This window comes from Rousettus aegyptiacus, unplaced genomic scaffold (assembly GCF_014176215.1).
Source record: "Rousettus aegyptiacus isolate mRouAeg1 unplaced genomic scaffold, mRouAeg1.p scaffold_m13_p_8, whole genome shotgun sequence".
Lineage (NCBI taxonomy): Eukaryota > Metazoa > Chordata > Mammalia > Chiroptera > Pteropodidae > Rousettus > Rousettus aegyptiacus.
The window spans coordinates 32767666-32793519 of NW_023416311.1; the positions used below are offsets into that span (position 1 = coordinate 32767666).

The 25854-nt window shown below is 41.8% G+C and overlaps 1 protein-coding gene and 1 pseudogene across 11 annotated transcripts in view; one reads left to right on the forward strand and one right to left on the reverse strand.

The window, feature by feature from the left end:
* Positions 1 to 25854, reverse strand: part of GRAMD2B (GRAM domain containing 2B) — a 113841-nt gene that overhangs the window by 17790 nt on the left and 70197 nt on the right. For 10 of the 11 annotated variants that reach the window (XR_004952430.1, XM_016121927.2, XM_016121924.2 and 7 more), the window contains 4 exons: positions 6986 to 7105; positions 3736 to 3847; positions 1507 to 1573; positions 398 to 501 (listed from right to left, as the gene is read on the reverse strand). Coding sequence is in view for 10 of the 11 variants with exons in the window: in XM_016121927.2 (XP_015977413.2) it covers positions 398 to 501; positions 1507 to 1573; positions 3736 to 3847; positions 6986 to 7105 (403 nt within the window). In the remaining variant the exon portion in view is untranslated. Of the gene's footprint in view, positions 1 to 397; positions 502 to 1506; positions 1574 to 3735; positions 3848 to 6095; positions 6139 to 6985; positions 7106 to 25854 lie in introns of all 11 variants that reach the window. The other variant, XM_016121929.2, reaches the window with a different exon arrangement.
* LOC118607476 lies at positions 10114 to 10228 on the forward strand (annotated as a pseudogene).

The following is a 25854-nucleotide window of genomic DNA, read 5'->3' on the forward strand; positions in this document are numbered from 1 at the left end:
TCTAGATGTCTGATGGTCACTGGTATGAACACTACAAAAATCAGTTTTCTTTAAAAAATCATTTTAGGTTTAATGTACATCTTTGAAACTATGACACATTTTTCATATGAGAACCTCAAGAGAGTTCTCTGGTGACGTCTGGGTAAAAAGGATTAGAGCAAGGTTGTGGGAGAAATATGTGTATATAAGGAAATTACCGAGAGTGCTATTTAGGGATAAAAGGGAAGTCAGAGTCATCTAGAGGTATTTAGAGTCTGTAATATTTAGAGCTACTGTAAAGGAAATTTGTTATAAGGGTATAATAATGATACAAATATTTATAAATATTACAGTTAAAATAATATGTAATAAAGTTCAGGGTTAGCTTTCTTTTTAAAAAATTAAAAAAAATACCAACCTTAGTATCTTTTCCAAAGACTTTGGAATGAAAACAAATCCAGTTTTCTGATACAAAGAGCTTCCCTTGGTATAATATCTCTTTCTGTAGAGCACAGGTGAAACCTGGAGAAGTATATACAGGTATAAATAACATCATTTAGAATTTACATTCAAAACGAAAATTCTGTACATATGTTGGTGACTGAGGGATGGGCAAAGATAACAAACTCACATACTCAAAAGATCTATCACCTCTTTTTCAGTCGTCTTTAGTGGAATAAAAGTATGGACACAAGCGGTTTTTTTTTTTTTTTTTTTCATTCAGTCTTACAAACTTTAGCATAAAAATCCAAAGAAAAAGGCCAAGTCTGTGATTGCAAATGAGAGTTCAAAAACAGTGTTTCAAAAGTCTCCTCTATTTAGGAAGGCGTGTCACCCTGCTAATGTTAGCACTCCAGCCCAGGCCTCCTTCCTTGGGACTGTCACTAATGACTCCTTTTGAAATAGATGGCCTGACTAAGGAAGAGCATGTGACCCACACCTTCCTGTTTGGAGGTCATGGCTGGAATCCAGCATCTCGCCTTAACCCTGTCTATGGAGAGAGGTTAGGACGGAATCCTGGGCCCCTGAAGAACCACACGGGGCAGAGCACGCACCTAAGTGGCGTGCTGGGCTACAGGTTTAGGTGTGCTCATCGCACACTGCATAGAGCAGGTGTCAACACAGGTCTGTCCACCTAGTCTGTGTTTCCTTTTAGCCTTCTTTTAGTGGCCTTTCTTGCTTCAGTCTTATTATCCTACATCTCAGGACAATTCAAACACCACACTTCAGTAGTGAATCTGGAAGGTGAGAATATCATTCTAGAATCATCTTGGAATCATCTAGAATCACTTGGATTCTACTACATGATATCATGTAGTAGAAAAATCCAGTTTCCCATTCTACCCAGGTAACTTCAAGGTGTTTGGTGAGAGCCGAGTGAAGCTGGCATTATTGTTACATCGTGACTCTTAGAAACCTGTACCCCTCAGTGATTCAGTCCCCAGACCATGCCTCCTTTCTTCCCACAAGACCTATGAGCATCTTTTCAAATATATAGCTTAAAAAGTCAAACAGGTCAGAACTTACTTTGCCTCAGTGGTTCCTCTGTCGGGACGTCAATAAACAACTTGTGAAAGTGCATATTTGCCTTGTACTGCAGTGAGAACAAAACACAAACATCACTGCTCTCAGGTTTTTTGAAACATCACAAATTTTAACTTCAAGTTAAGTTGCAGAACCCATTTTCCCTCCCTTAACACAGTATCTTCAAGAATTCCACCTCTCTGTTCTTATAGTCTTCAACACAGCCCTTCAGTGAAAACCAGCGGAAGGCAGGGCACAAAGGTTTCCTTTCCCAACGAGATCAGTGGCCTGCTGGCTGGATGTACATCTATGATCACGATGCAGCTGGTGGTCAGCCTTTCACTGAGGTGGCTGGACAAGGATGTCCCAAACTGGAAATGAGGTGAAACTCTAAGGAAGCTCACCAGGGAAGGTGCCAGGGCACTAAAGACATATGCTGAGTACTCTCAGAAGAGCACAGTGGTTAAAAACCCTGTAATCAGATAAACCTGAGTTTAAGTTTTGGCTACACCCCTTTGGTATGTGATTGTGGTCTAATCATTTATCCTCTCTGGGACTCAGTTTCTTCTTTTGTGCCAGAAGGCAAAAACGGTACCCGCCTCAGTGGGATGCCATAGGCTTACACGGGACATACAGCTGAAGGACCTACTACCTGGTACTGTCATAACACTATTATTGTTACGAGGGCATTTATTTCCTTAGCTTTCACAGGGAGAGATGGCTGTCAAGACAAGTAGGATTTCTCTCCAGGGTGGCAGAAGGTCTACAGTCTGAAATGCTACAAATCACTTTATCTTCAAGGCATCTATTCTGTAATGTGACAACAACAACAACATACAGACCTCACTTCACAGTTTATAAAATGTTTTCACAAACACCACCCCCACAATAACCTAGGATCTGATGTCCCCACTCCATGGATCAGGGCACTGTGCCTCAGGGACACTGAATGACTTAACTGGCACTACGCAGCTACTAAGAGGTAGAGCTAGGTCCCCCTTCCACAGGAACGCTCTGCCTGATAGGATGCTTTTGATGAAAGTCTTACGTGCAAAACAGGTACCACAAGTAGGCCCTTGATGTTTTATTATCCAAACTAGGTGTGGTCACAATGGCAAAAATGGTCCTAATATTGCCATAAACAAGAGCTTCAGACAGGTCGTGCAGATAACAGATGGTCCCCTCAAGTCAGCGATTTTACAGATAAACATCTCATATAAAGTAGGGTACCTCAGGCTGCTCCCTAAGAGTACACTTTGCATCCAGAGAGTTATCACGATTAAAGCAAAGTGTTCTATTGGGGCTTTGCTGAGATTTTGTTTGTAGTGGCTACAGTGAGCTTTGGTTGTACATTTGATTTTAAAATGGCCCAGGCCATGGACTCTTCAACAATGTCAATGCAATAAGAGGTTTAAAAAGAAGGTAGTGGGACTGACTGAAATTAAAAGCAATGTGACAAGTAAATAAGATACCCGGCTCTTGATTGGATGTCAGATGTTAGAGAGGGGGAAACTAAAAACCTTTATAAAGGACATGTGCTACTGGATAATTGTGAAAATTTGAAAATGGATTTTATATTAGTAATATAGTTTTATATTTACTATTTAGTTAAATTTCTTGGGTGTGCCAACAGTGTTTTGTAACAGTTCTTAGAAGACACATACTCAAGTATTTAGAGAAGTATCAAAAAGCCCCCAAACTGTTGGCCCAATAAGTTTGTCACACTTTATTAGGACACAGAACTGGGCTTTGTTAACTATCTGGGTATAGTTTCGAGCAGAACCAAAATTACTTCTGAAGGAGAATCACGACCCTGTTCCCTGGTTTTCCTCCTGTGAGCAGCTAAGTGGCTTTTTCTTCACTCAGGTGCCTTACTGGACTCCTTCATTTTGATGCAAGGATGTCACGCCTCTCCTGGTCTTGGCTCATTATCAGACGAGCACATGACTTTGGGCTGGTCTCTGCTAGGGGTGCCTCCGGGCACTCGTCAGAGTTAGGGGTCACAGTGTGGAGCTCACTACCACTCATGTGTTGAAAGGTCGGTTGTGAAATATAATATTGATGAAAAATTGACTGAAGGAGTTGCAGCCTGTCCTTTTTTCTAGATTCTCTAAAATCTATGCCTGTGTTAGTCCTGACCAGCAGGAAGCTGCGTACTTAGGTTCTTTCCTCCCGTTGGCTTTAAAGCTTCTGCCACCCTCTGAGACAATATACATCTCATTCCCACCTTACCTGGCTGGAAGACGAAGACTTTTTCCTTTCAGTCTTAGAGTCATTTTTGCTTTCTGTTTTAGAGTCATTCTTATCATTTCCTAAAGAGGCACCATCAAAACTGGATTTTGACCTGAGGAAAGAAAATCCAGGGAGTCTATAGAATAAATTTTTTATGCTACTCATTAATTTTACTGTAATAAATCTTGACTGTGATGCCATCTCACAAGGAAATTTGGCATTCGCTTTTCTCTTCTAGATCTCAATAATCACTCAATCCTCTACAGGCATTTACATAGTGCATGTTGTTGGACTAGGATGATTTCAGCAAGCTATCTCAAACTAAGCAATGGTAACCCACAGAAAAAAAAGTAAATCTAATGAATATAATGATATCATTTCAAAAGTATTTTAATCAGTATGAAGAGCACGGGAGGCAAATTATGAAACAAAATTGCAGCTATAGTTCAAAGAATATATTTATTTCAGAAATCTATTAAATTTAACTAGTGTTAATTCAGTGGGGGCATTGTGTTAAATGCCTTGGGACACACGAGATATATAGTCTTTGTCCTTAAGGAGCCTGTGCACATCAAACAACTTTTTAAGTCCCTATTGCAAGAAATAAATTTTGACAGCTATGTATGGGGACGGATGTTAACTAAAGACTTATTGTGGTGAGCATTTCGTAATGTAGACACATACTGAATAATACGGTACACCTGAAACTAACATAATGTTATATATTAATTATACCTCAATAAAAATAAAAACAAAACTTCTTAGAGAGGCAGTACATGATTTAGCACCAAAAACAATACATATTATAGGTGTTAGGAGGCAGTATAGAGACAATAAATTGAAGAGGAGGAAAGACAGGAGGAGACCAATGGCATAATGCGGGTTTAAGACATGGGTCTAACAGGATGAGAAGGAATTGGGTATGAGGAAAAGAGGTACAAAATAGCCCAGAGTAGGAAAATAGTATGAGTGAAACCAGGACAAAAAGAACACGTTTGGAAGCCGAGTCTTCCTTTGTTTTCTCAAGGGCAATTCCTTTCTGAGGTGATTCTAGTCCTGGTTATCCATTTTATTAGACTTGTGAGTTTGCACATACTTCAACCTGACAGCTCAACACAGTCCTTTCAAAGTGGAATGCATGTAGGAATTTTAGAGGTAGATATACGAACAAGTTAGATGATACAGTTATGTGTAGATGTTTTGTTTATTGGGGAAAATGGCACATGAAATCTACGATTTCACAACATGATTCCAAGTAGGCAGCTCAGTTAAAAAAAATTTGGCTCAAAGCCAATTTAAAAAGAACCAAGTAATTTAGGTAGTATATGGGTGTGACAGTGACAGAAATGACTTAAGTTAGACATTCGGCTCTGGCTTTCTCAGCTGTGAAAAGATGGCCTGTAACATGTCTTAGGCCCCTCTTAGCGCCAACGGTTCGAGTCTGTGATGCTCAAACCACAGGTGAAATATCTCTCAGCAATTCAACGTACATTGATCTGGATTCAGGCACTGGCTACTGAACCTATTCACAGACATAAATATTTTTAGAATTCTAGGGACTACTTTTAAAAAAAATTATGAGTAAACATTTGTGCTCTACCTGAAATAGAGTTATTTTTTCAAATGTGAAATTACCTATTATTTCTATTATCCACTAACTGGAATTTATCAACTCTACTGATTCAAATTAATAAATGTGAATGGAATTGTCAAGGCAATGATCAGACCCTTTGAAGAACTGCAAATGTGACCCGTAGGGCAGCTGTACCCTTGATAACCTCAAGAGGCACAGGCAGAAGGCGCTCGTCTGCAGAGCACTGGCCTTGGTGGTAGTGGGGGGTAGGGGTGCATATTTTCACGGCATCGATTTCTTCGTGTCTTTTCAACTGCATTATTCTCACTTCCCACGAGTGACTATGAGCAGGACCAGAAGCCCAGTGCAAAATGAAAATGTGAGTCCCCTTACTCAAAAATTAAGAATTTCCAGACAGCGAGAACAGAGCATTAAGCATTAAAACAAGTGCTGGGCTCTTTGCAACTATATAGATCATATGCCCTATAAAGTTTAACAAGCATGCCCTGACGATGAGTGTATTATTCTCATCTAAAGCCTGGGGAAGTTGGAGTCAAACCAACAGTGTTTTAAAAGTGCCTGAGGTAGCCAGTCAATGGTGGTGAAAGATATAAGAAACAACATGCTTTGTGCCTCTGCAGAGAGACTCATTTGGTGAGTGACACAGGATGCTATGACAGGAAACGGCTAGAGAAAACATGATTAAAAGTGAGATGTCAAAACAGGCATTCAGAAAAGATGAGATAATTGCAAGCGAGGCATATCTGGGAGAAGAGGGAAGACTTACGCTTGATCTTGCATGAAGTATAGATTTGGAGAGAAGGTGTGGGCTGGGTAGCCGGGAGGGAAGGGAAAGCAGGAGTTATTTGATCATCCTTTAGCAGAGGCCAAAAAGACACAGACAGCAGCTGTTCTGACAGCTCTAACAACGGAGAGGAGAGCAATCGCTCCTCCAGCCCTATACATCAATGGCCACGGTACCCCAATGTGACCCCTGGTTTAACCACCCTCTTTTAAGGGCAAAAAGGCCACTCTTAAGTTCCTACTTCTCCCTTCCATGTGGAAGAAAGCACATAATTGGTGCCATCAAGAGTGATGGGGACCGCAGCTCCGCATCTCAAAGCTGCCTGCCCCCTCCACAGCCCTGCAACCAAACTGTGGCCCCAGCACTGGCCCCAGGAAATGGGCGTCCCCCTGAGACATGCACACCCTGCCCAGGAATCCCAGACAGGGTTCCCTGCTGCTCTTTTTGGTGGCAGCCAGGAGAATGAGGCAGCAGGTGTGCACACCCAGAGGCTGAGCAGGCATTCCAACCTGGGCAGGCCTGGTCAGGAACCAGGCCAGCCTTTCTAGGTGTTTTATAAATCTAAGGCAAAGAGAGAGCCACCTTGGCTTTATCGGTTTGCAAAATCAGTGCTTTACGAAAGAGGAAGACATTTTGCAGAAGACTAAGGCGAAAAGGAGAAAAAGATGCTTCTAGGAAGAGAAGAGCGAGGAAGGCAAGCACCACCATTTGGATTTCAAGGAAAAACACTCCACTTCTTTCTCAGGGGTGTTATTTGCCTATAGCAGATCCTCCCTCTTTTAACAACTACCACAAAACTAGAAACACCAGATCCTCCCAGGAACCCCTTCTCCCCAAGAGGGCGAAATGAACAGAGTGAGTTGAGGACTCACCGCAGGCAGATGATTCTCTTCTGGTCTGGGGACTCAGCCTCACTGGATGGGGTCGGAGACTGGGCTGTTGGCGACCTGCAGGCCTTCCTTTTCTCCTCCACACCATTCTCAGCCTCTGAGCTGGAGAAGAAAGAAAAACGCTTCACCTTCGACATCCACAGGGAGGTGGACAGAAAAACAATGAGTCGCCTGGCTTTCTGGAGAGTGGAATGGTCTTCAATCCCCACAGACAGGCTGAGGTCCACTTGGACAGCTGTGCCTCTTCCAAATCTCCATTCTAACCCCTCTCAGCAGGCTTCAGCAGGTAAATATCCGACTTTGCCGGGACCTGCTGGCTCCCAGGTCTGCTCCCAGTGGGCTCTGTCCTGCCCTACTGAGCCCTGGAGGCTGGGAGGGCCCCCACGCATACTCACTCACGTGCCTTCAGCCAGGTGTGAGCCTTCGTGCTGGGAACCCCCACGCCCTTTGTTTGCACTTCTCTTATGTCACTTATCACCTTTTGTTGTAGTTGCCTAGGTCTCACTTTGGGTTGCTATTATTTTAACCAAGATCCACCTCTCTAAGCGGGTTACCTCTGTCATCTGCACAACCACCTGGCCTAGGTAGGCATTGTTATCCCTAGTTTATAGATGTGGAATCTGAGACTCTCAGATACTAAGTACCTTGGCAAAGTTTGCAGCACTAGCTGCATGACTTGGGATTCAAATTCAGGTCTGTCCATCTGTGAGCCTTTGTGTACACAAGTGTCTTCTCCCTCTCCCTCCTCTCCCCTCTCCCTCCCTCTTTCTCTCCCCCACTCCTTTTCTTGCCATCCCCCCACTCATCCATCACTCCCAACCACCTATCTATCCACTTAGCCCCCTTATTAGCAATTCAGTGAGAAAGCTCCAAGGTGGGGTGGGAATCTTACAGGTTTTTATACTGACCACAGGGTCTACAGGGTCTAGGATAGAGCTGGTATATAATCATGATCAATAAGCTTTTGGAAAACTAGGTCTGACCTTGGTAAAGAGGGAAGAGGGGAAAGTCAGTCAAGAGGGTCTGTACACTGAACCACCACGGATGGAGGTCGACCACTGTGGTGGACACGGGGGTTCCCTCAGCCTCAGGAACAGAGGAAACCACCTCCAATGGGGGAAGAGGGAGAGGAAGGGACAAGGTAAGGGAGAATACAGGTGTTACACATGTATCAGACCTTCCTTGGTCAGCCTGCATAGCAAAGAACTCATAAAACATGCTTCTGAGAATGTGAGAACTCCACAGTGGCCAAGCATAAAGGGAGATCATTGTAAGGCGTAGCATTGCTATGATAGCTTAGCTAATTTCAATTCTAATTTACCACACCTTCGGTACCTTCATCTGCAAATAAATGTGTAGGCAGGAAATATTATTGGTTAGTTTAAGCTTTGTGGTTGCTCACTTACCACTCTGAACAGCACATGAAAATTCCAGCCCACACTAGGAGTCCTATGGTGGTGTCAAGATCAAGACCAAGGATCTCTGACAAGGTATCCGTTAACAATCACTACGATCGCTGATGCTCTCATTTTGTAGTTAGCATTCCTCCTTTCCTAAGATAAATATTTGAAGACAGAGGTCCAACCCTCTACGTCTTCAGTTCTCAAAGTACTTAGAGCACTTCTGTATAATCAAAGGGCTCAGTTCATAACTGAACTGCATTGTGTGACGAAAGGTCCATGAAAAGCCTTGAAATATTAGTAGGAAAGCACTACTTTGGTTCCAAAGAATCAGGTTTAATTTTTGGACTCAAAAAATTATAGAACTGTTAAGCGGCCACTAGCATACCTCCGCTTTCCCCTCCTATCCACCCAAGATACACACAGCACTCCTGTTCTTCAAAAGCACCAAGCAGAAAACCACTCGTGTCCCTCTTTAAGTGTGTGCGAAACTTCACTAATTCAACTCAGCATTCATTCAAATATTTATTGCATTTTAGGCAGGGTCAGATTGAGACTCAGAGGCAGGGCAGTTGTCCTGCACGGCACCTTTGCGTGCTTAGAAAGGGCCACTCCCACGAAGAAGCATTCACCAAGAGGTGGCCCTCTGTGTGGATGTAGCCCCACTGACCCATGGCCTGGCAGGGATAAGGTAAGGTGCCCCTTGCTTTGCGCAGCAATAGCCCTGTGCCAAGATGCAAGGAAGTGAAGTTCGCCTGCATTTCAGCCCTCCTTGCCCCTCGCCGGCCTAGCGCTTTTACGCAGCGCAGGGTGCCGAGTACTTTAGCATGCGTGGCAGTCCCAATTCCAGGCCCCCAGCTTAGCACTGAAAAGATGCAGTGCACGCCTCTGTACCAACCCCCCCGGGCAAGGTCTCAATGACAGAACGCACGGGTCTGTTTAAAATGGCTTCTCTCTGGAGAGCTCCACGCCGCTTTCCCTTCCCCTAGCATCTGGCCTCCAGCACAGCTTCTCTCCCTGACGGCCCTCTCCAGGGGCACGGGCTCCACAGAGCCTCCGGACCCAGGAGTCCCGGCTCTGCTGCTGCTGGCTTTCCAACCCACTGGGCCCCGAATCAATGAACACCTTGTACAGTTACCTGTTCCTCCCAAATGGCTTACTTTTCCAACTATTAGACTAAATTCCTTAAAAGCAAGGAACCTCAGTTTTTTTCCACCTCACTTAGCTCAGCATTATGCTCACAGTGGTCATTTAAATGTGTTGAATGATGTGGGATTAATTCTGTAGTATCTCAAAGAGGAAGTGAAATTCATTTATGGGCCAATTCAACATTAGGTTTTTGTTTACTTAAAGATGCTACAGAAACTCAAGCAAGTTAGTTCCTACCACAGGAGAGATTACTCCACAAGCACCCTTAATTGGGGGTATTGTTAGCCGCAGATTGAAACTATGCAGGATTCCGAGGGCACTGGCCTGTGTTCCCGGAGCAGAGTGTGGGAGGGGAAATGGAAGGTCTCCTCAAGGCCTCTCAGTAACTTTAAAGTTACTGTCAGTGCAACTGACAAGACAGATGAAATAACAGGTCTCATTGAAATCATGAAAATGATTTTTTTTTTAAAGAAGACAAGGCCCTTTCTGGTGCACTGACTAAAAGAGTCAACAACAAAAAGCCAAAACAAAACAAAAAAGCAATCCCCCTCTTTCAATAAATGTTATTGTCCACCCTGAATGCGCCTGATCTCATCTGATCTCGGAAGCTAAGCAGGGTCAGGCCTGGTTAGTACTTGGATGGGAGACCACCTAGGAAAACCGGGTACTGTAAGCGTTTAAAAAAATTTTTTTTTTAAGTTATTGTAAACATCCTGTCAGAGCAGGATGCTCAGAGTTGGGTGAGAGAAATAAGTGAGTGATAGTTGAAAGTATTCACAGCAGCAGCAGAAGATCCTGGGAACACAGGACTGACCTTCACTTGGCCATCGTAGGTTATCTGTTCTCCCTCTCTGACCCAATTTAAGCATCAGTTGTGGGCCCTGAAAGCATTTCAGTAGGAATTTTGGAGCAATGGGCCACACAGTCATGTTTATACCAACCAAATGTGACTTTACCTATTAGGGGGCAGCATTTTTATTACCGGCTATGAAGTGCTGGTTTCAATAAGACACTGCCACACACTGTTATACAACTTAAGAAACGGGTAGGACAGTCCCCATCAACAGTGCAATATTTGTCAATTCCCAGACTCCATTAGTCTGCTAACAGCTTGATTCATGTTTCACAAGCATTCGGAATTAGAATTCTTATATGGGGTCAGAATGATGATTTCAAGTTGCACCTCACGTAAATGAAAACAAATGCCTCACTGTAGTTCAGTCTAGGAACTGTGTTCCTTTCTAATTACAGCGGCAAACCCTATGTTTGAGTCTACCTTTAAGTTAAATTAATTTAAGACATAAATGTCACTAACTCCCTTACGGTAGTATGGGGGAGGGTAGTTGTACACCTACTATATTAAAAAAAAAAAAATACCTGATCACCATTTCCTATAGCCACATCTTGACCAACAGAGGTTTAGAAGTGACTTGAAGATAGGATACGTTTCACCAGAGGCTCTCCATAGCATAAAATCTGGAAATGGGACTGCTGTGATTCAGGCCAGGTCTGTGAAAACAGTTTGCCGAAACCCTGTGCTGAAAGCTGGGCTGTGTGTGCACTCGCCCAGACCTGGGGCCGCACTGACCCTGTGTTGGGGGCGCTGCCTGCGGGGTGGCTCCATGGCTGGCAGGCAAGGGCAGCAGTGGTTGGGAAGCAAAGACGTGGGCTGCAGGGACAGAGGAGAGCCCTGGGGACTGCTGGGCAGCAGCCACAGTACAGACATCACGTTAACCAGAACAAGGAAGCAGAATGGGGTGCGGAAGGTGCAGGAGTTAGTGATGGAGACCAGGACCTCCTCAAGCCCCCATGGCCTCTCCTCCTGCAAAGCTCATTCTCCCACACTAGATTTTAAGTCAGGAAGAACAGCCTTTCATTTATGACTCTAATATATCTTTGTCTAGAAACTTTAAATTTTATTCTTTATCTACCTACACATTTATTTCTGAACAGGTGCTAGAAGCACAAATACACAATTCAAAAGTTGCAAATGGCAAAACAAATCTCCCATCTACCCCTGTTTCATAGGGGCCCCGTTTCTCTCCTGAGGTATCTACTGTTGTTCCCAGTTTCTGTGTGTCCTTTTAGGGAGAATCTGTGTTCATATGAGTGTACTTTGAAAGCATAAATGATAGCACACTAATCTATACTTTGGTCTTTTTTTTAAAACTTACTGTATCTTGGTATTCTTTCTCTATCAGTACACAGTTTCCTCATTTTTAATGACCATGTAGAGTTCCACTGCAATGGATGAATTATAACGTAGCAGTTACCTATTGAGGGGCATTTAGGCAGATTTCAGTCTTATTACAAATACGAGCAACACTGCAACAAATGTCCTTGTATGGTTATTTTGTGTGTGAATATATCCATAGGATATAGTCATAGGATAATTTCCTGGGAATGGAAATGCTGTGTCAAAATGTACATAATTTAAAAGTTTTACAGTTATTGCTAAATTGCCCTCAGTAGAAGGTTTGTGACCCACGCCCAAAATATCTAGCAGCGATTACTCATTCTCAATAACGTGTTAAACTTAAAAAAATTCAAAGTGCCTAGCAGAGTATAAATTCAAAGTGCCTAGTAGAGTATCTGGCACACAGGAAAACAATAATAATTTTAATGATGTCTATTATTAAACTTTTTGATCTTTGCAAATGTGAGGGGTAAAAAAAAAATCCCATGACAGTTTTGATATTTATATCTCTCTCCTTATGAATAAGGTTGAGTGTATTTTCATACATTGAAATTTTTTTTTTTCTTGCTTTTTGAATTAGCTGTCTGTACATTTTGCCAATTTTTCTAGTGGGTTGTTGATTGAAACATTTAGGGAAAACAGTTCTTATCATAACTGCATATCCAATTATTGGCAATATTCTAGAATTGACTTTTTAAAATAACTGATTTTAAACATTTATAAAAGTTGACCAGACATTAGGGGTTAGCGTGAGTTAAAATGTTAATGATGAATTGACTTTTTTTTCCTTGATAGGTTTACTGGTAGATAAAAAACAGAAATGCCAAAAACAGTATTCTTTGGTTTCAGAAAAACCTATAATGAAACACGACAGGCTTCTAGTTCAAGATGGAGCACAACTGTTTGCCTCTCCTTTCTGAGGCCAGTTAGAATGAGTATTTATAAAAGAAGTAATAATTCTGCTACAACAGTGGAGGGAAACCATTAACAGAAGAGTGACTTCCCAAAATTTCTGGAAAATGGAAACTAAAATGTAAAGTACAATATTAACTCATGTAGCAAAGTGGAGGAAGCCGTAGTTGAGAACATGACCATCAAAGGAAGAGTGGTCTCTTTGTCAGAGTCCAGTGAGGTGCTGTAAGAGGAGGATATGAGAAGTTGACGTAAACATCAGATTAAAGATATGTGGGTGAGAAATCTTAAAGTCCCCTGCCTACTCCTGCCCCCAACCCCTATCCTCAGACCCAAATGGCAGGCAGTCAGGCACTTAGTCCATGTGGGGAAAATATCAGAGGGGTTGTCAATTAAAAACTGAACAACTCAGGTGCATAAAATCAGGTATTTAGTACAGAAGGTAGAGCCCTACAGTAAATCCCTTCTCGTCCTTTCATTTTGAATGAGGAAGTGTCCAGACCAAGTGCCAACTCCCTATGCATGTTCCTCAAAGGCCACTCTAGTCCTTAATTTTTTGTTTCCCCACTCCATCCCTCATTCTTCAGTACAAATGACAAGAAAGGACTGACAAACCTTTGAGGAAAATCTGAAGTCTTAAAAGAGTAAGGAAAGAGTGACGAAAAAGAAAGTAAAATTCTTAGGAAACTGACTTCAGAGAACAGAAAACTCAAAACAAGAAAAACAAAACCCCAAAAGCTTCAATTGTTTTTTTAGAGAGAGAAGACAGGACTCATAAAACAGATTGCAATATCATGGAAAAGGAAACCTCCCTGGACTTCTCAGCTCTGAGACCAAACCCTTAACGGCCTATAAAGACCTGCCCTGTCCATCTCTCCTGATCTCTGATCTGTTTCTTGCACTCCATGCTCCCATGATAAAACCCGTGCACTGGCTGTTCCCTCTGTCTGGAATGCTCTACCTCAGGGGTCCCCAACCTCCAGGCTGTGGACCAATACTGTCTGTGGCCTGTTAGGAACTGGGCCACACAGCAGGGGGGTGAGCGGTGCAAAGTTCCATCTGTGTTTGCAGCCGCTCCCCAGCGCTAGCATCACCACCTCAGCTCCACCTCAGATCATCAGGCATTAGATTCTCATAGGAGCATCATTCCGTGGTGCCAAAATGGTTGGGGACTCCTGCTCTACTCTCCACATAGCCATGTGACTCTCTCCCTCTTCTTTTTTTTTGACTCAAATGTTACCTTCTCAATGAGACCTGAGTACTTAACCAAAGGGTTGGAAGATGGCATCAAGGTACAGTAATACGAAAAGAAAAAAATTGAGGAGGAAAATCAATACAGGTTTAAGCCAGGCATTTCTACATCAAACGAATAAGAGTTCTAAACCAAAAAAAAAAAAAAAAAAAAGCTATTATTCAAGGAAAAAAATATGAAAAGGGGAAAGAAGAGCACAGGCTACTAATTTCTTACCCAAAAAGTGGGGAGTCCGAATGATTTAACAAGATTTAGGTTGATGTATTTATTACTCAAAGATAGACATGTGTGGAAACAGTAACTGGAAAGAGTGATGTGCCTGTGTAAAACAGGGAGTGAGGAGAGCGGGAGGCGGGGAGTTAGTGTAAGCTGATGCTTACGTTCCATCAAAACAGGAGGTTGAGAGATAGGGTTAAAATTAGTAAGCAAGGAAAGCGGGATGCATACATTTTTACAGATGATGAAGTAACCACTACAACGAAAATCGGGTACAGTTAAAAACTACTCGGACAATGGGAGAGGTGGAATTGAGTTCATAATAAATTTCAATGCACTATATTATTTTGATAAACATAAAATATTAATATCCTCATAGAGAAGATATAAAATACAGAGTAGATCATAAAAATAGGTGGATTTACTGTCTTGAAATATTCGAGTTCCTACTATGTATAAAAGATAACTCCAGATGTCGTACTCTCAAGGGACTTAGCCTTTATTGGGAATTTTAGTTTATCACATGTATAAAGCATAAAAAAGGCTGTAAGGGATATCTGCCATAAAGGTAGTGCCTTGGAAATCCAGAAATCTCCTTTACTTGTAAAGAGCAGAATCAGGGAAGCTTTGTGGAGGAAATAAGCATGACCCTGTGAGGGTAGGATGGTATGTCCTTTCCAATTTAGCAGACAAGTGTAACTGTCAGAAATACATTTCAGTACCAGAAACCAGAAGTGTGAATGATATTTCCATTTGTCCTATAGAATAAAAACGAAACAGATCCTTTGGATGGAAAAAAAATCAAATGAATAAGAGTTCTAAACCCCACTGCAGTCACCTGTGCCACCTCTTTACCCAAAGAAACACTGCGTGTGTGCAAAGCTTACTGGGAAAGCACTGACATTTGTGCTGGGGACAAATAATGTGGACTTGTGCAGATACCAAGGAAGCGTGAAAAAAAAACAAGGAAAGGCAGAAGTGACAACATGCAGACGCACACATACAAGGAAATCCGGCACTTTTTTTTCCTGGAGCACAGCGAGCAGGAAAAAGCAGAAATTGGGTTGTTGAGAAGTTTGAGTCCTAACGACAGAGGGCTGCTTTTAGGCATCATTTGGTTGGCAGTAGGGACTAACTCAAGATTTTTAAACAGAAGTAATGAAAACAATGGGATATTAAAGTGCCCACCTTTTCCCACACATCCATCATGAGGGGCCTGATGCGATGTGTGCTTCTGGAGGATTACACTCGAATGCCTGTACAAGAATGGTGGGGGGGGGGATGTGGAGGCTGCAGGCAGAATGGGGGGGGGGTCGCGAGTATCAAGGCAGGAAACAGAGACTGCACTGGAGAGAGAATCCAGAGATAGAGGGGGATGTGGAGGCTGCAGGCAGAATGGGGGGGGGGGTCGCGAGTATCAAGGCAGGAAACAGAGACTGCACTGGAGAGAGAATCCAGAGATAGATAACCCAGGAGTGCGGAGGGCAAGCGATGGAGAGGAGTATCCAAGTCAGCCCCAAGGTTATCTGGGGGATGGAGAGAATAATTTGCCACCAGCAGTTACAGGGAACACAGGAGGAAATGTAGTTTGGTGGGAGGGATTTTACGAATCTAATTTTAGATAAGACAGGCACGTTGTCAGCAGGTGGAAAACTGTATCTAAAAAACCAAAAAGCCCAAAAGAACAACAAAAAGAATATCTGACTTTGCAGAGGAAGGGTTCTGCCCGATGGATACTATTTTTGCTGAGGCCTAAATATGTTGCCATAGCAAAGAGGAATACCTAGAGTTCAGCTGCAATGCCAGGGCTGGAGGAATGGCTTAGCATAGGCCACCAACTGGCCCCAGCACCTCCAACCTGGTCTTCCAGAGCTCCCCTCTGTGCTCGTAAAATGGACAGACAAGTCACTGTTCCATGAACAATCATGTGCTTCATTCTCACCTTTATATCTACTCCCAATTCTGTTGCCCTAAGTCACTGCTTTACTTTCAAAGCCTAATGCAACTCACATAACCCTCAAAAGTGTTTAAATGTCAGAATTCTAATGCTGAGAAACCCAACTCAAACTAACTTACGTTTTTGAAAACACACTCCACAAGGGCTTTTGTCACTGCTTTAAGATGAAGTCAACGGTGGAGAACAGCTTTCCCTTCAACCCCGGGAACACACGGCAATGAGCTCCAGGGTCTCCCTCTCCAAGTCTGCTGGAACATCATCAATGCCCGATTCATCCTCCCAAGACACCGCCTCCATTATGTCATGCCACTGCTCAAGGACCAACAATGGTTTTTTACTGAGCATCACAAGCATCTGGAGATGAGCCAAGACCCTCCAAGTCTGGCAGTTTCCTCTACTTTTCAACATGAATTCTCCATTCCAGCCTTGTTGGTCTCCTCACCACAGCCTCACTTACATCATGCTCCACCCTCCCTCTGTGCCTGGCTCGTGGATCTTCTAACCTGGAATATCCTCTCTGCTCCTTCCTAACTACCCACAACACCCACTGTTCCAGCCCAGGACATGTCCAGTTGTATATCCTTTTGATACTGGCTCCCATCTCTTTACTTCCAATGTTTGGATGTAAGAAATTGTGCAATTAACCCTTGTTGACCAGACAACTTTGAGAATATATGCGGCACAGGACAACAATCAGCATTTAAAAAAAGCTTTGGGCTTACATTCTGTCTCAACATGTGAAAGGCAGTAATTAACTCTTCTAGTTTCAAAGAAGGGTAGATTGATGCTGCTGATGTGAGTTCCTTTTTGTTATTTACAGCCTCAGTAGGCAAATAGCATTTGCTATGTTACATTGCTCAGTGTTAACAAAGTTTCTAAAAATATGTGTTTAATATATCTCCTTGAAACCTGAATATAATCTTCTCAGGGGCAGGGACTTTAAATATATTTTTTATATTTCTGTCTCCACTCATTTTTTTTTTTTAACAAGCAATTGCTCAATATCAGAATAAGCCGTTTTTCCTTTATCTAAGATAAATTAGAGGACATCTACTTGATTAAGGCTCTTGGCCTGAAGGATGTGTTTGAAGAAGAACTAGATTTTAAAAGTAGAATAAGAAACTTACCAAAACAGAAAGATAGGAATGCAAAAGAATAAAAAGGGCAGGAAATCCAGGAAAAAATATTTAGAGAAAGTATAATATTAACAAATCTTCAGTTATCATGGCACATATTCAAAATATCAAATACGACTGAAAAGTACCTCAGCTACTTTAGAAATAGCTATAAATTAAAACCTAGATTGTGAAGAGCAATCGGGTCACTGAGAACATATTTTTGGGGAGATACTATAGAAGAGGGAAATGCCACGTGATAAATCGAAACAGCCATATGGCATTAAAGACAACTCTGAATGATGAAGCAAAGCCGTTTGCATAAACTGGACTTGCAACTGGTCAAATTCACCACTGTGCCTATTGCCCACAGCAAGAACCCTAGAATTTAAGAATAATGAAGAAGTTCTTTCACCTAGCTTTGGGTAGCGCCACAACTAAAAATTTCAAATGGGAATCTGTTCTATTTTTAAGCACCTCTGCATGAAAGAGATCCCATACCCATGACAAATAGCCATACATATAGTTTTTGAACCTACTACCCCCTGAACATAGTAAGGAAGAAGGGAAGAACAAACATCTAAGGACTATTCCTGTTCTCCATAGGTTTACAGTTGAAATGAAGAAATTAAACGCATGAAAAACAAAACCCACTGTTATATCAACTCCATGGAAACCCAGAACAACGAAAAAATGTTAATGCCTGCATTTGGATTTTTCAGAATTAAGTGGGGGTCCATCACAGAGAATATCAATTTGGAACCCTATTTAAAAGGAATAGAAGACCAAAAATCGTAAGAAAATGGGAGGATGAGGACTTTAAGCAAAAGTCATAAAAAGTTACAATGTACAAAGAAGGAGGAAAAAAACAACCAATTTGTATATCTGGAATGCCAAAAAGGTGTTTGTAGTATAAGAACCTGAGAGGTTAAAAAAAAAAAAAAGAAAAGATAAAAAGAACCTGAATGGTGAGCAGAATTATAAGGATGGAGAAAGAAGGGTGTAGTTGAGCAGAGGATTCCGAATGTATCACAGAAAAACAGGGCGCTGCCATTGTTTTCTGAGACAAGGTACAGCTTTATGAAAATGATACTCCTGAGAAAAGAACTGTATGTGATCTGAGAGATGGGTACTGGAAGAGAATGTCAGAAGGACCCGATTTGGAGGTGCTCTTTCAGAAAAGAGAAGGAATGAGGACCAGGTACAAGTGAAAAGAGGAAAAGGGAGGAGACAGAGTCACCTTAGAGGCAGATATCACTAGTAAGTTTCATGGGCAGAACATTTCTTTGTATTAATACAAATTCCTCCTGAATTAAATTTCATTCCTTTTGTTACCAAACCTATGATAATAACTTTTATTTGAAGAGAGAGGGAATGTATCATGCCAGAAACGCACGTATTTAGCCTAAAGGGAATATTTTACCTATTAATAGCACAGTAACATTTAAGGCTTACACACACACACACACACACACCACCCCCCATCCCCCCACCCCCAGCCCTTTAGAAGCTGACTTGAGAGAATGTTTGCTTTTATTTTGAAGACCTCCCCCCACCTCCCACCCCCCCACCCCCGCCCCCATCCCTTTCCCCATGGAGACCAGCTGTGTTAATTTGGCCCTCAGCTGTTGGAAGAGGCATTTGAACTTGAAGCATGGGAGATACAGCTGCCTCCTGCCACCCTGGCTGTGATCTGTACTGACTAAAATGCTTTCTTTACTCTTATACCCTTCATTTCCTGGAACTCTGTTTTTCCCATCCATGTAGGGATGGGGGGGAAAAAAGATCAAAAGCCAGAGAGCTAAAAGACCAAGGTATGTGGGCACCACAGCAGAGTTAAAAGTTGCCACAAGAGTCCAAAATCGCACCAGAGAGCTGCAGAAACCTCTCTCCTTTGTCTCCCCACATTCAAACTCGCAGTACTACTTCCTCCGTCTCCTGTGTTCTGATCTCATTGCCTGTGTATAAGGGCGGCTCAAGCTCTTCTCTGGGCTGTGCCACCTGGGAATTTCTCAGAAGTCAGCTTCCAAACTCATGCCACATCTCTTGCAGTGGCCAAAATGGGCATGGGACGTTATGGGTCTCATTAGCACACATGAAACTTCTCTGCTTAAATGCTATTATTAAAACTCAGATTATTTTCTAATGAAAAAATTAATGGGACTCAACCCCTAGAGAATAAAATTACTGTCACTTTTTAAAAACAGAATATCTATATGCTAAATGGTTTTCCTGTAAAAGGCTTTGGTTTAAACAACACACTTCCATACTAGATACACTTATTTAAGAAAAGAACAGTTCATGCTTTCCTAAGGCAAAAAAATAAAAAAGTGTACATTTTTAGTTATTGTAAGTTGTAAGGGTGAAAAGTGTTAATGTAACCTACTAATGTAAGTAAATCTATTAACTGTCTCTTATCTATATTTGTTTCTCCCTGGAAACTATGCCTGTGTTTTGCATATATTGTCAACAATATGGAATTATTCAATATTTAGATCATGACATATCATATGCTAATATACCATATTATTTATATAATACAATCACATAATTATTATAGATATCAAAATATGGAACAATTGTAGAACTAATTACTCCTCACTGCTGTTGAAGAGAAATGTTCATCCAAGTATTTTAAAGACAACTAACTTGCACAGGACAGAAAAATCAGAATATAATTTATACACAATTAGTACCTCTTTCAAGGAAATAAGGAATATGTCTAAATAGATTTTAACAAATCTTACATCCTTACTTCCTGTCCTTAATTTCTCACACAACAAATATGTATTTTCTCTACCTGTGCTGGAAATACATTGCTTTGGAAAACATCTGTTCTTCGCTTCTTCCTTCTTCCTCGCCACTCGTTCCTACTGGATTTTCCAGGTGACATTTACCTTTGCTTTGCTGTTCTCAAAGAGCATTCACACCCACACGATACCGGCCCTCGTGCCAACTTTACAAGGCAAGTATACAAGAAAGGTGTTATCTGTTTTACAAATAAAGAAACTAAGATGAGCATCTGAGTGACGGAACCTCCATTATTCTCTCTTAGACTGTTCCCCACCAAATCCAATCAGACACCAGCACCTATGGATTTTAGCTCCTTCCTGTTCTTTCCCAGTTACTGGCTTAGCCAGGGTCCTCAGGGTCTCCTGCCTGGACCACTACACCTCCCTACCCTACCTCATTTGAGTTGTCTGTGACATCCTCCTTTCATCTCACCCCTCCTTCCATCTATATGGAAAATCGCTTTGCCCTGTGATCTTTGAAAAGCCCAAATATGACATGATATTCACATCATTGTCCCAACCCCACCCCTTAAAGTCCTTTTGGTTCTCCACTGCCTGCAGGATAAAGCTGAAGATGAGTACAAGAGGGCCTCTGCAGTCTGGAACTGTTTACTTGCCTTTCTCGTCCTGAGACCATGAGCCCCTGGAGGGCAGGGTCTGGGTCTTATCACGCCTCTGTATCCTGAGCGGAAGGTGCTCCCTTCATTTCCCTTAAGTATCTCATGTTCCTTAAACCAGCACCAGAGGCCAGTCATTCTGATTTCCAGCCCAGAGCCCTTTTTTGGCCACACCAGGCAGCATAGTATAAATAACAACAGGAAGGATGTACTTCACTTGGAATTCCTGGACTTGCAAAGACTGGCATGGGAAAGACCAGAGAAGTTTTCTACTGGGGGTTGGGTCATGCTCTAGCAAACTTAGACTAAACAATTCAGGGGCAGCTTTGGCAGAGCAGTGGCCTGCCCTTCCAATACTTCCAGAAAAAGACCAGACAGATCCATCCTGTAAAGGCTGTGGGTAAAGAAGAAACATTTCCACTGAGGAAGCTTTACTGTTTCTTTCCACAAAACTGGGTGAAAGGTAGTGGAGTCTGCCTTATTAGGGCCAGCTGAGCTCCTTGTTACTGCTGGGAGGGGCCATCATGCCATTGCTGGGCTTAGAGTGTAAAGGGCGATGCTTAGTGCAGATTCCAAGACACTGGAGGAAACAAGACTGCTTTTCCTCATTTCACACTTCTGAAATGACACAGGTAAGGCTCAAGAAGAATCTGTTCCACGATCTTGCTTCGTTAACAGTAGTCCAACGCGTGGTTTCTGGGAGTGGCATCTTCACAAGGGATGTTTATCATATTTCAGCATCTTAGTACGAGCCTGTCTTTCTCACCTCCCCACCAAGTCCTCTCTCCCACAGCAAGTGTTACAGAGCTGCAGTTAGAGAGCTGCTATCTGTCACACGAAACTAGAATTTAGAAAACACAGGCTTTTTTTTTTTTTTTTTTTTTTTTTTTTTCATTTAAGAAAATTCTGGGTAAAGGAGCTTGGGGCAGTGTATGTATTTTCTATTTGCCCAATGAAGCTAGGTGGTGTTGACAAGAGGAAGAGTGGCGGCGTTTGGAGGTCGGTCACGGATTCCAGCAGGAAAACTCAGACTGGTCTACTTTTCAGGGTTAATACTTAACTTACATCATATCTGACTGGGTAGTTAAAGGGACCCACATATTTTCACGAGTGATCAGAAAAATTTCTAGCCACTTACTATGGAAATTTTATGACATATACAAAGTAGATAGAAGAATGACTCACAGCCAGTTTTGTTACATTTATACCTCTGCCCACTCTTCCCACCTCTTACCTGTTTTGAAGCAGATCCCCACATTATCTTTGCATCTGTAACTATTACAGTATGTAACTCTAGGATCCTTTTCTTTTTTTAGGAAAAAAAAAAGGTAAACATAATAACAATCTCGAACCCAAAAGGAATTAACAAGGATAAAAAAAAATACATGAAATCTAGCCATTCTTTAGGGAAGGTACCAGCATTATGTATTATTGTTGAAGAGCAGCAGGACATGCCACCCCAAAAGATGCCGCTTCAGTATGTTGATTATTTTGAGCTGCGGGCACTTGAAGAACAGCAAAGGCAGGGAGAGGCTTTCTCTGAACTTCTCTTATCTGCTTAAGACAGAAAATCCAAAAGGAACTTAATAGTCATAAATCCCCTCCCTGGGAGTTTCTTCAGCTAGGAAGGATTTGACTCATCACAAGAGAGAAGTCAACCCCACACCCAGACAAACTTCATCACAAACTATCATACTTCTCATCTATTCCATGGGCCCTTCTATGGGTCTTTCCTAAAATCATTTACTCTCTCCTGAGAGACCTATATCCTCCCTCCCTGTTCTCTATCAGGATGGCACTTAATACTAAACGCTAAAGCCACCTGAGGAGTTACTGATTTTTCCCTGGGTATCTCCCACATATACATGAGGTATATACATTAAAAAATTTCTGCTTGTTTTGCTCATGTTAACTTGTCTTTTATTATAGGAGTCTCAGCTAAGAACTCAAAAGGGTAGAGGGAAAATGATTTCCCTCCTCTCCAGTATTTAAGATCAAAGTGGACTAAATAAATCATCTCTAGGCACATTGCTGGTATATTTGAGTATCTAGTGTGGGGTTTGGGAGAGGTCAGGCTCTCCACATTAGTTCACATGGCTGTCGCTGCTTGGCAACAGGAAGCACCCACCTTGATATCTCTCCTTCCTGGGGTCTCCTTTTGTTAGGGAGACTAGCTTCTTTGGTTACCTCTGAACATGGAAAGAAATAGACATGATATTTCCTAATCTCAGCACCTCGGCTGGATTAGGTTTTTTGGGGGGATGTAGAAGAAGAGATTCACAACATGAAGCTAGTTATAATTGTGAGCAGAATGAACCCGACTGGATGAGCTACCATGACTCTAGGTGGGATGAAGGAGCCACACCTGTATCCTGTCTGTGCCTCTCCAATCTCCCGGGCTCACACTCAAGTCTTGACAGAAACCTGAGCGGCAGCAGGCACAGGTGGTGATATGAGCTCAAATGCCCATTTCCTCCGGCCCATCAATAATACTATGTGTCATCGAAGTCTCCGGCTGTGCTGGGACTCGAGATTGTCTGGGCTTTCCCGAAGACATGCTCATTTGCCTTTGAGAATTCACAGAGTGAGGTCAGACTTCCTGAGCACAGAAAAGTGGCAATTCTGTGCCTATCTAAAAGGCAAGCAGTATGTGGGTTTGGAAAAAAAAATCAAGTTCTAGGTGCAAAGATCAGCTTACTCAAAAGACTAAATTCTCAGAATTTGTCAAGCACACATATATGCCACAAATGGTACCTGCCTCTTTATCTTTGCAAGAGGTTCTTGCCAATTCTGAGGGAAAAAAACTATAGAATTCTGTTCATAAAAAAAAAAAAAAGAAAAAAAAAACCAGCTCTTATGTAACAGTAATGCCTACCATCTCCTTGAATGGCTTCAGACACCAAATGGGAAGCTTACCTTAAAACAGCCGGTGAGGAAAGGCTTTTCTAAGCCGGAAGGCCAGCTTCTTTTTAAGGCAGCTATCTGCATGGTATGGTTTGCTTGATAGTGGGAGATAATGGGTACTAGGGCCCCTCTTCTGTGGTGTACCTGAAGTTCCTTATCACTAGCCACCTGCTCCCCCAGCCCCCAACCCAATGTGTTCCATCTATATTTCTTTGAAATAATTTTTGAAAAGGAAAGCCAGGATTGAGGAATGGGTGTGTTGGAACATCTGTCTTTTACCGATCTGAACATAACAACACAAATGAAGTTAGTGGTGACATCTTTCCATCATAGCTGAGAGACAGCCGGTTTTACAGAGAAAGACAGCAAGGGTGCTGTGCAGGGAAGTCATTAACTATGTCCACATGTCCGCTGGGACAGCAGTAGATGGCTGGGTAAAAGGTGTCTCTGGAAACAGGGGAAGACAGCCCTGAAAGACGTGGGAGGGCTCTATAGCCTCAGGTTTTGCGTGGAGGGGCCCTGTTTTCTTTTAACTAATTAACAAGACACTGGCTGACGACACAAATACACAGCTGAAACAACACTTGCAAAACCGGGACTGAGAATACAAATGCAGCTGAGGAACTTTCCTTCATGATGGCTCATTTTACATGTGTTTGAGCCACATGTTGTCTGGTAAGATCAGTCTGTGATCTCCATAAATTAGTGGTTCTCAAAATGGGGGCTAAGGACCTTCTAGGTCAGAACCACCTGGGGGTTGGGAGAGGGGGCTTATAAAAATGCACATTCTTAGTCCTACTTTAGACCCTTTTAAGATTTGATTCTTACACCCACTAAAATCTCAAAACTACTGAGCCAAATGTCAACCAGGCCAAGATTATTAGGCCAAGTGGGAAGCCAATCAATTACTTTCGTTTCTATCACCCGGCAATTTTATAATGGGCAGCTGGGAGAGAGTGGTAAATTTATCAGCATGAACCTGTGCTTCTGGAAAAATAATCCCCTTTAATGATGAATACGTAATGCTACCTTTAGGAAGTTTCTGTACTGATTAAATGCACTGTCCCAGATCAAAATAAACCATGTTTGAGTTTTCTTTGGGAAATACAATTACTGGTGATTTTTATTTTGTTTTTTTGCAATGATCTGTGGTTGTAAAGGTTACTACATTGGACTTCTTATAATCATAGATGTTAATGTGTTTAAAAGTTCTTTTTAAAAAAAAAGAAGGAAAAGATACATTGGATTTTGAGACACCAGTTATGCACAATATCTTAAACGAGAGCAGATTTCAAGTAAATATTTAGGGAGGGATTTTAAGCAGGAGGCTTACAGGAAAATCTAAAAGTTCTATAATGCATAAATTTGACTACAACTTAGAAAATGAATTTTAAGTAAGGTTTTGAATAAGTTTGCTTCATAATTATGACTGATGTAAATACGCAGGTAAAGAAGGTGGTTGAAGAGGAAATTAGGGGTTCATGTGCTAAATTTAAATCCTATAGTTTGAGAATATGAGTTTATCTTCTATCGTTTAGAGTTAGCCTGGATATTCTCATATGTTTATTCTTTCAAAAGAACTTTAGAATCATTCTGTAATATTTTCTTAGAGTCATTGTTTGGTTGCACCAAACTTGTGAATTTAAGGAACACAGCTAATTTTATGATGTTAAGTTGTCCTTTTAAAGAAGACATCTTCATTTAAGTTGTTTCCTTGAGCATGTGTATTGTTTTACTTTAAGTCCTATACAATTTATTTCTGGGTATTTTATATTTTTTGTTGCTTGTCTCTATCTTTTCCAATTAGTTTTCTAAAGTTTGCTATTGTTGGTTAAGAAAAGTAATTGATTTAAAATTTATTTCTAGGAATCAGTCAACTTAGTGAACATTCTTGTTTGTAATTGCTCTTGTGTTATTTCACTTGAGTTCAAAATATAAAATCAATTTTCACTCAGCATCCAGAAAGTCCAACGTCCTGTGGGTTACTGTTGACCGAGCTGCATTTAATGTTCCTTATTGCCTTAATCCACTCACCTACTGATCATGTTTCCTTTTGTGAGAACTCTGACACCTGGATCTTCCAACATACATATGGATGGCATCCAATAACCTGGCAGTAACTCCAGTGACCTTTACTTTCACTTCCCATAAGTCACGGACAATGCCTGGCTTTCATCATTGCTCAGATTGTTCCACATGGAAAGTCCCCATCAATAAAACACCTCTAACCTCTCACTGCCTGCCTCTAAATCTTCTATCTTTCCAATTCCTGCCCTCACCACTCCCGGCATGTGTGCTTTTGGCCTCAGAGACAGACAATAGTCCTTGATATTTCCATGT